At 38.1% G+C, this 12812-nt stretch overlaps 1 protein-coding gene across 2 annotated transcripts in view; it reads right to left on the reverse strand.

The window, feature by feature from the left end:
• Nucleotides 1–12812, reverse strand: part of LOC127423252 (colorectal mutant cancer protein) — a 171985-nt gene that overhangs the window by 125179 nt on the left and 33994 nt on the right. The window contains exon 1 of one of the 2 annotated variants that reach the window (XM_051667425.1): nucleotides 11292–11541. The exons of the other annotated variant lie outside the window; for it this stretch is intronic. Within the exon in view, the coding sequence (XP_051523385.1) occupies nucleotides 11292–11348 (57 nt within the window). The 5' untranslated portion in view covers nucleotides 11349–11541. Of the gene's footprint in view, nucleotides 1–11291; nucleotides 11542–12812 lie in introns of those variants that run through there. 2 annotated transcript variants of the gene reach the window in all.

Here is a 12812-nt window from a genome sequence, read left to right on the forward strand (position 1 = left end):
GTCCCAGTAGTTTTGTGGAGTGTCAAGGTGGTCTTTGGCAAACTTCAGGTGTGCAGCAATGTTTTTGTTGGAAAGCAGTGGCTTTGTATTTCAAAGGAAATGCAATTTATTACTGCAGACAGTTATGTGAGACAAAAAGGGTTTGAACATCAACCGTAACGAGATAACTACTTATTGTAGTTACTTATTGGATCAATAAAGACAATCATCATACCATGCGACTACAAACTGATTTACGGAGAACTTGTGATCTACTTTGATTCACTGTGTAAAGCGCTTGGAGTGTAGTGTCAGAAAGTATGTAACGTTCATTCATTCATTCATTCATTCATCTACAAGTCTTATGTTAAGAAATGGTGGTGCAACTGACTTACAAACTAACTAGTACTGAACCTTTAGTTTAATTTTAATGTCCTTAAGCGAGACCATACACTGGCTGACATGATGTCAAATTACATAAGGGATGAGTCATCAACAACTAACTAGTTGATTAGTGACATTTAGGTGATGCTTTAAATGTCACTAACGTACTAATGGTGTGCTGTGCTTTAACGTGCTAACAGTAACTTTGGGAAGTTGTCTCTAAATTCATCCCCTTTAAAATACTGAGGAATATTCCGCATCCAATACAAGTTAAGCTCAATCGACAGCATTTGTGGCATAATGTTGATTACCACAAAAAAATAATTTAGACTACTTTATTTATTTATTCCCTTTTATGCAGGGAAGCACCACTCATATTTTATTGATTATTTTCTTTCAGAAAATGTAAAAGTCTAGTTTCACGTTAAATATTTAATTTAAATATTTATACTCAAGCTTTAATTTTTTTTTACACCCTGCTTTTTTTCATTCTTCCGTTCAGAAAGAAGGCAGAACAGGGCTGCGGTTAACTCTCGCTAAACACTAGTGAACAGATCTTTGGATTAGTGATGTGACGGGAGTCAGCAGTCCTCTCTGTACTCTCCCCCAAGAGTCTGATTCTCAACATCACTCCTGCACGTCTGTAGCTCACGGCCTTGGCCTTTAGAGTGTCCAAAAAGGTTCAAGCAGAGATATCCAGATCAAAAGAGCCTTTAGATCTGGATAAGGCACATAACAGCTAAGAAGCTGAACACCGGTGCTGAATCAGTGTGCAGGGGCAAAGGAGGGATAAAAATAGACAGCCGTCCTGTGCTTATCAAACACCCCTTTATTTTTGGCTGCATGCCAGCGTGGAGGAGAGACGCTCCTGGTTAGATAAAGAGAAATCTGTCTTGCATCTGCTGGCCGGAGGAGTGCACAAGCTGTCTAGCGTGAGAACAGTGAAATTCCTGTTATCCACAACATAAAAAAATTAAAACCTGTGGAGAATGCTAGTTCTGCTGCATTAATCTCAGAATTTCCTTCCTTTCATAATGTTTATGTACCATATCTATGGCATGGTGTTGATTAACAACATAAATACACTTGTATTGGAAGTGAAGCAGGCAAGTGGACAGCACTGCAAATAAACATTTAAAATATTTAGCTACCACACTGTTTAGAAAGTATAACCATCACACTTAAAGCTGTATATATATATATATATATATATATATATATACACTGTACAGTTGAAGTCAGAAGTTTACATACACTTAGGTTAAAGTCATTAAAATTAATTTTTTAACCACTGATTTAATATTAGCAAACTAATTTTGGCAAGTCGTTTAAGACATCTACTTTGTACATGACACGAGTAATTTTTCCAACAATTGTTTACAGACAGATTATTTCACTTTTAATTGACTATATCAATTAAAAGAAGTTTACATGCACTAAGTTAACTGTGCCTTTAAGTAGCTTGAAAAATTCCAGAAAATGAAGTCAAGCCTTTAGGCAATTAGCTTCTGATAGGAGGTGTACTGAATTGGAGGTGTACCTGTGGATGTATTTTAAGGCCTACCTTCAAACTCAGTGCCTCTTTGCTTGACATCATGGGAAAATCAAAAGAAATCAGCCAAGACCTCAGAAAAAAAATTGTGGACCTCCACAAGTCTGGTTCATCCTTGGGAGCAATTTCCAAATGCCTGAAGGCACCACGTTCATCTGTACAAACAATAGTACGCAAGTATAAACACCATGGGACCACACAGCCATCATACCGCTCAGGAAGGAGACGCATTCTGTCTCATAGAGATGAACATAGTTTAGTGCGAAAAGTGCAAATCAATCCCAGAACAACAGCAAAGGACCTTGTGAAGATGCTGGTGGAAACAGGTAGACGAGTATCTATATCCACAGTAAAACGAGTCCTATATTGAAATAACCTGAAAGGCTGCTCAGCAAGGAAGAAGCCACTGCTCCAAAACCACCATAAAAAATACAGACTACAGTTTGCAAGTGCACATGGGGACAAAGATCTTACTTTTTGGAGAAATGTCCTCTGGTCTGATGAAACAAAAATTGAACTGTTTGGCCATAATGACCATCGTTATGTTTGGAGGAAAAAGGGTGAGGCTTGCAAGCTGAAGAACACCGTGAAGCATGGGGGTGGCAGCATCATGTTGTGGGGGTGCTTTGCTGCAGGAGGGACTGGTGCACTTCACAAAATAGATGGCATCATGAGGAAGGAAAATTATGTGGATATATTGAAGCAACATCTCAAGACATCAGCCAGGAAGTTAAAGCTTGGTCACAAATGGGTCTTCCAAATGGACAATGACCCCAAGCATACCTCCAAATTTGTGGCAAAATGGCTTAAGGACAACAAAGTCAAGGTATTGGAGTGGCCATCACAAAGCCCTGACCTCAAGACCTCAAAACTTATTGTGAGAAGCTTGTGGAAGGCTACCCAAAACGTTTGACCCAAGTTAAACAATTTAAAGGCAATGCTACCAAATACTAACAAAGTGTATGTAAACTTCAGACCCACTGGGAATGTGATGAAAGAAATAAAAGCTGAAATAAATCATTCTCTCTACTATTATTCTGACATTTCACATACTTAAAATAAAGTACTGATCCTAAATGTAATAAGGAATATTCCTTATATCTGAGCAATTCAAGCTTGTAATAATAATAATTATTATTATGTTTATTTTTATAGCACCTTTTAAGTACCCAAGGGTGCTTCACAAAGCATAGGCAAAAACAGAAATTAACATATAACAGAAATTAACATATGAAGTAATTTCAAGCATGTAAGCAAGCATACATAACACAAATAATAATAATAATAATAATAATACAGAGACAACAGCTTTACGGGGATCAGTCAGTTGATAAACATAGTTTAAATAAATGAGTTTTTAATTGAGTCTTAAAGATCTGGAGCGATGTAGTTTCACTGAGGTTTTGAGGCACTGTGTCCCAAAGCTTAGGTACAGCAATGCTGAAAGCCCTACCACCAACAGTAGATAGTCTAAACTTAGGCATGACAAGCAAGTTTCCAGCACTGGATCTAATAGTGTGGACGGGGACATAAGGATGGGTTCATTCAGTCAAATATGAAGGTGCTGGTCCATGAAAGGCCTTAAAGACTAAGACAAGAATTTTGAACTGGATGCGATAGGTAATAGAGAGCCAGTGTAGTTTTTTTCTGATTTATTTTTGTGTGTGAGAACATGAGCAGCAGAGTTTTGAACAAGTTGTAAGCAGTGAAGCACATTTGCAGGTAAACAGTAATCTAAACGAGAGGTTATGAAAGCATGGATGACAGTTTCAGAATCATTAAAGGTGAGTGAAGAACGTAAGCGGGAAATATTGCGGAGGTGAAAAAAGCATGATTTAACAAGATGGCTAATAAGGGCCTCAAAACACGGTAGGGTCAAATTGCATGCCCATGTTTCATATAGTGGGTGAAGTCCTAACCAGAACACCATCAATGTCAATGGGGAGTTCATGATGTGAAAAGACCAGGGATTTTGGGACTTTTTTTTTTTTCTCTCCCCAATTTGGAATGCCCAATTCCCAATGAGCTCTAAGTCCTCGTGATGGCGTAGTGACTTGCCTCAATCTGGTTGCCTCCGCGTGTGAGACCGTCAATCCACGCATCTTATCACGTGGCTTGTTGAGCGCGTTACCGTGGAGACATAGCACATGTGGAGGCTTCACGCTATTCTCTGCGGCATCCATGCACAACTCACCATGCACCCCAACGAGAGCGAGAACCACATTATAGCGACCACGAGGAGGTTACCCCATGTGACTCTACCCTCCCTAGCAACCGGGCCAATTTGGTTGCTTAGGAGACCTGGCTGGAGTCACTCAGCACGCCCTGGATTCAAACTCGCGACTCCAGGGGTGGTAGTCAGCGTCTTTACTCGCTGAGCTACCCAGGCCCCCACTGCCATCCAGACTTTAAGATCGTGGAGGCAAGCAGTAATGGAAATGTGTAGAAATACAGATTTGGACAGGGAGGCGATGTAGATTTGATGTAGTCATCGGCATAACTATGAAAACTAAGACCATACCGACGGATGATCTGGCCAAGCGGAAGCATGTAGATAAGAAACAGAAGCGGACCAAGAACTGATCCTTGAGGTACACCACGTGAGAAAGATATAGAGCGAGATTTATGTTTGTTAATACTGATGAATTGTTGCCTGTCACAGAGATATGAAGTTAGCCACTAAAGGTCAGTACCAGTAATACCAATAGCAGATAGGCGAGTAAGGAGTATGGAGAGGCAAACAGTATAAAAAGCTCTGCTAAGGTCTAAGAGGACTAGGAGAAGGTGGTTACCAGAGTCAGATGTGAGAAGGAGGTCATTTACTACCCTTAAGAGGGATGTCTCTGTACAGTGAAGGGGGTGGAAACCCGATTGAAAAGATTCATGAAGGTTGTGTTTTTCCAAGTGAGACTGTAACTAAGCGGCAACCACCTTTTCCAATATCTTAGCCAATAAAGGCAGGTTGGAGATAGGCCTCAAGTTACGCATGTTTTCTTGTAAATTCGTTCAAGGCGCCTGCCCTTAGCTTTCATTACTCGGAGTTTGGGGGTGTCTCATGGAGAGGAATGAGTGGAAGGACCGAGCCTAGTCTTTACCGGGGCGAATGCTTCCAATACACTAGAGATGGTCTCATTATAGACTGAGAGAATTTCATCAGGACTGGAAAGGTTGACAGAGGATGGCAGAGAGGAGACAGAGATAGCAGCATAGAAACTGGACGTGTTTATTGATTTCAGGTTGCGATAAGATATTGTAGTTTTCATTTTAGGCTTTAGGCATTTCAGGAATGGGACGGTAAAACTAAAATCTATGTGCTTATGAACAGAGATGCCAACTTCAAAACCACCTGTAGTAGTACCACCTGTTTTCTGCAGGGGGCAGTAAGCGTAACTCCAGCTCTATAATGCGCAGACAATTATTGGCTTATGTTAAATAATATGCAAATCAACAATATATTGCATTCTAAAGCCACTTTTTTTGTATTGTCTTTTTTAATGTTTCACTTGTGTGCCAAAATAATGTAATGCATTTATTTAACTTTTACAATATATATTTTATGTATAATTTTAATATAATTATTTATAATTATTTAATCAATTTACACTGAATTACTGTTATTTGAGGGGCTTTCTCGGCAAATATTTATGTATGCGATTAATTGCGATTAATTCATTGGCATACCATGTAATTAATTCGATTAAAAAAATTAATCGGGGGCCTCGGTAGCTCAGAGTAAAGACACTGACAATCACCCCTGGTGTCACGAGTTCGAATCCAGGGCATGCTGAGTGACTCCAGCCAGGTCTCCTAAGCAACCAAATTGGCCCGGTTGCTAGGGAGGGTAGAGTCACATGAGTTAACTGATTGACCGGCATTAACAATTTTTTCGACTAATACTATCGGTTAAAAATTAACCGACAGGTCAATTAAAGAAACAACAGTTGTAATTTGATGGGATAATCACATAGGACGTTATGTACACATGAGGGCGCTGTTAACAAGTAAACCACTTTCTTGAAATATGAAGTGTGTGGCACGCTATGGGATTATTTTGTCCGTGAAGATGACATGTTCCGATGCAAATAGGAGTTTAGTAGTAGCACAAGTGCAATGCGGTACCATTTAAAAAACAAACATCTGTAAGCCTCGACATATAAGTGCATATGTTTACAACCCTAGTTCCACGGGAGAAGGGAGAGCGATGCGCAGTGGGACGTCAGTGCGTTCAGAGAGGGTTTCAGGCACCGCGCTTACCGTCAACCAGCTGCGTACCATACTGACCCCTGCCCATGTAAATACACAACACACTCTCATGGCGAAATCGGCAGGATTCGGAAGAAATTTTGATAATTCGTATGATATCGTGCGACTGCACTCGTTTGAATTCCTACGACTTTCACTACAGCCAATGACATCGCTGGACATCGTTTCCATCTAATATGTGACAATTACTTGCTTCTGTCACACACAACAGCTTCCTATCATGTTTACACACTCTACTGATTGGTTAAGTTTAGATAAGGGGTTTGGGTAAGGGCATAATATTAATAAGTATGTCCTTATCGACCCGTGCGTGGAACTCGCGCTTACACATTAGACATCCGGGATGATGTCGTACAAGTTTATGGGAACAACATCGTGCGAGACCATACGAAATAGCCAACTCCTAAATTATGTACAACTTTTCATGAGATCGGGTTTTTGGGGGAACAAAAACTATTAGGATTGCCCAGCAGCATAATTTGTGAGTAGGCAAAAACTGTTTTTATTCTACCATTATACTGTTAAAGTTATCACCTCGTAGGTTAATATGGCGTGCAAGCGATCCATTACAAATTTGTTTGTTACTAAATATAAGAAGGAAATATAAGGTTGTTCGTTCGAATGTTGATGTAATAACTAACTATTGTTAAATATGCACGTGTCATGTGAGCCTGTTTTGTTTCAGCCAGTATAGAGCTTTGTCATGCCTGTTTGGTGACTTTGGTTTGATTCATGGCTCATCGGTTAACCGGTTCGTAACAGGTTAAAACTCGCGATTAGTCGGTTAAAAGAATTTTCCAAAATTTGCATCCCTTTTCCAGATATAAAAAATTTGCCATTTTTACTAGTTGTAATTTAATTATTGACATCAGGAATAGACATTTGCAATAGTAATTATGTAATTATTGATATTTAACCCTTGTGCGACTTTCGGGACATTTTTGTCTTTTTAATTTGGGTTTTTTTTCGATCATTTTGGCTGTTAATGCCAACGGCATACATTTTGTCAAAGGTGTGTATTTATGGGGAATTTTGATATTTCAACCTCAGTTCCTATAATACATCTATAATACACTTTGTACACAAAATAGTTACACTCAGGACCTTCAGGACAAAAATGTCTCCATTGAAACCCATTAAAACTGCAATATTTGATCCTAGTGCCATTAAAGCATAAAATCATGAATTCTATGATATTATGCTTTCATTCCGGAGCCCTGGCTTCAAAATTTACATTTGTAATATTTTCCACCAGATGGCGCCATTTTTCTCATGTTTAGCCTATGGAGCAAATACATGCTTTTCCCCTATTTTCTGTTTGGTGTATTATAGAGCACTGCAGGCCAATTGAATAAATGATGCAGCTAAAATTGTGTGTGTGTGTGAGTGTGTGTGTGTGTGTGTGTGTGTGTGTGTGTGTGTGTGTGAGAAAAACAACAACAGTGGCATTATGTAAACAAACTGGCATTTAAAGGGTCCGTGAAAGTCCGTGAAAGTGGAAAATAATATTAATATATAATATTATTATGGCAGTTTTTTGACATGAACATTTTTGTCCTCTAAGGGTTAAAAAAAAAAGATCATTTTTACTAGTAAGAAATACATAGCTCATGTGTATGTGGAGTAAAAACTAGTAAGAAATTAATTATATCTGTAATTGCGTTTTGAACAGGAGTAAATGTACTGCAAAAAAAATAAAAATAAATGCTACAAAGTATTTTTGTCTTATTTTCCGGTAAAAATATCTAAACAGCCTTAAAACAAGAAAAATGACTCGAGAAGCAAAATGGTCTCATTTAACAGAAATCGTACAAAATTTGGAGGGTTTTATGCTAAAAACAAGAAAAAACTATTTACCAATGGGGTAAGAAAAATAAATGTATTTTCCCCTTAAATCGAGTTTTTCATTACCCCATTAGCAAATACATATATATTTTTAATAAGCATATATTTTGTTTGATTTCTTTGAAAACAAGACTAAAAATATTGTTTCATTTTCTCTTCTAAAGTAAATGTATCTTGTTTTAAGAATGTTTAGCTGGTTTTACTGGAAAACAAGACAAAAATACTTTTGTAGTGTGAGAGATATAAAAAATAACAATCTTTTTCACTAGTTGAAATTCCATTTTTGAAATGAAAATGGCTATTTCCGTGAATAATTACACCATTTTTGATAGAACAAAGCAGCGTTTAAAGGCGTCACAGAGTCACAGTGTTGTATACTTTTCAGGAATTTAATCTACCAATGGATTACTTATAGTTGACTCTGAACTGAGATACAAGAAAGTATTTTAACATCCAAAAAAATCACCTCTAAAGTCTTACAGATTATAACATTTGCCTATTAGGCATCCATTGCAAGTGTATTTATTTTTTGTTGTAATTAACAGCATACCACACATGCAGCAAATAGACAATCAGTTGATAAAATCCCCTGAGATATTCCTTAAGTGTTCTAAGATGTTTCTAAACCAATCCCTGATCAATGGTTTCTGGACGATTTCTGTAAACATCCTTAAACAAAAGCTTTTATTCACTCGGCCACACAACAAACGTTAGTTGACAAGCACCAGCTGTTCAATGCAAGATTCCAGATAAACTCATTAAAATGTTACGCTAACACGTCCAAATCACAGGTGTTCCCTGTTACAGTGACAGTTTACCCAAAACTGATAATTCTGTCATCATTTACTCACCCTCATGTTGTTAAAAACCCATATGACTTTCTTTCTTCAATGGAACAACATAAGGGTGAGTTAATGATGATGACAGAATTTCCCTTTAAGCGCTGCTTTCTTGTGATTTGGTGTTGATCAAACGCTCCAAGCGATATGTGGACAAGATTCCAATACACATCTCTGGAACTCAAACAGCAACAACAACTGCTCATAAAACAGACGAGCAGTCACTGACAAGCAAGTGTTGTATGACAACTGTTGCTTTTTCATTCCCTCAAGATCGTTTTCTGAAGGCTGGGTAAAAAGCTCGATTTTCCAATGAATCTTCATTTTTCAAAATCTCGATACTGAGTAACTCAATATCGCATATGAGACCAACATTTCGTGCTATGTGACTAAAAATGTCTGTGATTCTCCACTTGCTGGTAATTTTTCAGATTTCACTCAGAAGTGATTGAGTAGTATAGTGGTGAAGAAACTTTTCACTGCGTTGAGAGTAAAGGTTTGGTTATGCTCCGTGTAATGTGTCTCCAAAGACGAGATCCACACAAACCATTCATCATCAAATAATGTCTCTTTTGGGGGCCTGGGTAGCTCAGTGGTAAAATACGCTGGCTACCACCCCTGGAGTTCGCTAGCTCGCTGGTTCGAATCCCAGGGCGTGCTGAGTGACTCCAGCCAGGTCTCCTAAGCAACCAAATTGGCCCGGTTGCTAGGGAGGGTAGTCACGTGCGGTAAACTCCTCGTGGTCGCTATAATGTGGGCCGTTCTCGGTGGGGCACGTGGTGAGTTGAACATGTTGCCGCGGTGGATGGCGTGAAGCCTCCACACGCGCTATGTCTCCGTGGCAACGTGCTCAAAAAGCCATGTGATAAGATGCGCAGGTTGACGGTCTCAGACGCGGAGGCAACTGGGATTCGTCCACCACCCAGACTGAGGCGAATCACTACGCCACCACGAGGACTTAAAAGCACATTGGGAATTGGGCATTCCAAATTGGGAGAAAAATCTATACAAAAAATAAATAAATTATAGAAAAAAAACAAAAAAAAAGAATGTCTCTTTTAATATCCTTTCTGTTCTTAACAGTCAGTTGCTGATCAAAAACAAAACAAAATTAACATTTAATTCTAAACACATGCCGCACGGATGCCGTAAAGTAGCTCGCATTAACATACGCTAGAAAAAAACACTTCAGTGAGACGCTCGCTGAACTGACGCTATTCTTAAAGAGACAGTACCATTTATACACTTGTTCTATACATCAACAGAAATACTTTTAAATAGTACAAATTATGCATGTAAAAATAAACATGTAAGAAAAGTTACATATGCAATATAATCAAGACATCCTATTTATTGATGGAGTACAAGGATTTGTACATTATATAAAAAATTAAATGTTACCAAAATGACGACAAACTAATAATAACACTATTTTTTTATTTACATTTTATTATTTATATAAATATAATTAATATCAACTAACATAAAATTTAATTACATTAATATTATTAATACATTTAATTATTATTATTATCATCATTATTATTAATAATAATAATAATATTAAAAAATATATATTTTTTAAATTATTCTTTAATTTTTAATATTAATATTTTTATAAATGTACCAAGATAAAAGAATATTATGGTTTCAAACATAATTCTGACTTGTTCCTCCTTTCTTAAAAAAAAATAAATAAAAAAAAATCAAGGTTACAGTGAGGCACTTACAATGGAAGTCAATGAGGCCAATTTTTGGAGGGTTTAAGGGCAAAAATGTGAATCTTATAATTTTATAAAAGCTCTTACATTAATTCTTCTGTTAAAACATGTGTTATTTGGGCTGTAAAGAATATTCCTTTAAAAGGTCCCTTGTATGATTAACAGCATTATCTGAGAGAGAATGGACATTATAACTGAAATATACCCAAATGGTTTGGAATAGGAATCTAATCGAGAGCTTGTGTATCTGTATCAATACCCAGCTCTAGGGGTTAGGGTTGCTATACAAAACTACAAATAAACACAACAAACACACTGTATGAATGTTGCAAGATTTTTTTGCAGAATAAGGGTCACCATCTAGACACGCCAACAAAGTCCTTCAATGTAATCTTAGACTTCCTGTATCTTTAAAACGTTACGAAGCCCATTATAACTGGAACTGAATGGTTTTCATGCCTGTAGAACAACATGAAATTCCACAACACTCACTGAAAGCTCTCAAACAAGTTTAAAAGTGACATGGACATACAAAAAGATAACGGAGAAACCACAGGGTGAGAAAACAACAATACTCTTTTAAGGTTGTCTATTTAGCGTGTTAATGTGCTGCATGCATTCTGAAGACACCGTTTTAAAGACACAAGCTGCAGATCTCAAGGACAGCGTGCCAAACAGCGTTCCTTCATCTCACCTAACACATCTTACCTCGTTCCCCTCTGCTGCAGATTCCCTGCCAGCGTTCACTGCGACTCCAGAGTTCATGGTCACTAAACTCTGTGAGCTAATCACAATCCCAGGGACAGTATTCCAGTGTTACTGCGAGCCAAGAGGAGATGCATGAGGTTAAAGAGAAACACGTCTCTTCTCAGGTAATCCACACACGCTGCTCAGAAGTCATCCTTGATTATACACAGAAAACCCTACAGTATTCCAAGCACAATTCCAACGGTATTCCACACGAGAGAGAGTTAAATCCACATAGAGCACCGGTGCGCTGCTCCGCACATTCTGAGAGCCAGCTGGAGTGTCGGGGCAGCAGCAGCTCTGCACTGCTCTGTTACACACACACACACAGTGGGCAAGGGAGGGCGGGCGAGGTAAAGAGAGAGAGAGCGAGAGAGATAGAGAGAGAGAGAGAGAGTGAGAGAGAGAGAGAGACAGGGACCTCCTCGAGGGCCCACAGCTGCAGGACAGAATGTTTACGTGTGTGTGTGTGTGTGTGTGTGTGTGTGTGTGTGTGGGAGGAGATTCATTCTGACTCATGAAGTGTCTCACATTTTCTGAAAATGAAAACTCTGTCATTATTTGCTCACTTTTATGTTGTTCCAAACCTGTATGACTTTCTTTATTCTGTGGAACAAAAAAGGAGATATTTTGCAGAATGTTCAAGCTGCTCTTTTGCACACAATGAAAGTGAATGAGGACTGATGCTACTGAACTAGAGGTCGACCGATAGTGGATTTTGCTGATAACGATTACTAAGGTGGTGGGAAAGGCTGATAACCGATTAATCGGCCAATAGTTTTTAAAACTGATCTATAGAATGTCAAAAAATTTCTTATTCTTTATTATGACTGGCAAAGACAAATAGTCCAAAATGAATAAAACCCCAGATGCATTTTCTTGTTCAACCAAAATCCCAATAATAACCAGAAAAAATGAAGATTGGTGCATAACGCGGGACTTTTAAGTATAAACCAGCCAGAAACACACTGGGGACTCTTATTTTGAAATTACTAAATGCTGAGAAAACGGTCTTCAACTATCGACAGATTTTTCCTGATAACCGATAGTTCCAAAAAGCAACTATTGGCACCGATTAATCGGTAAAACTGATATATCGGTCTACCTCTATGCTGAACTCCAAAAAGGAGGTCAATTCAAAAGGAAAAGAGCAGCGTCAACATTCTACTAAACATCTCCTTTTGTGTTCCGTAGAAGAAAGTCATACAGGTTTTGAAAGATATGGCGTGTAATTGATGACATTTTTGAGTGAAATTTTACTTTAAAACACCTTCTCGTAGGGCTGCACAACTGATTGATATAATAATCGAGGTTATAATTATGGCTGCCGCAATTAAATAACTGTGAAAAGTCTCAGTTACAGAATTCCTGTTAAGTATACTATAATCATGTCTTAAATTTTTCACAATGTGCGTGTGTTTTTTGTTTGTTTTGTTTTTTTCAAAATCGAGCATTGTAGCTAGAGGATGACCGATAGTGGAT

This window comes from Myxocyprinus asiaticus, chromosome 3 (genome assembly GCF_019703515.2).
Source record: "Myxocyprinus asiaticus isolate MX2 ecotype Aquarium Trade chromosome 3, UBuf_Myxa_2, whole genome shotgun sequence".
NCBI classification, from domain to species: domain Eukaryota; kingdom Metazoa; phylum Chordata; class Actinopteri; order Cypriniformes; family Catostomidae; genus Myxocyprinus; species Myxocyprinus asiaticus.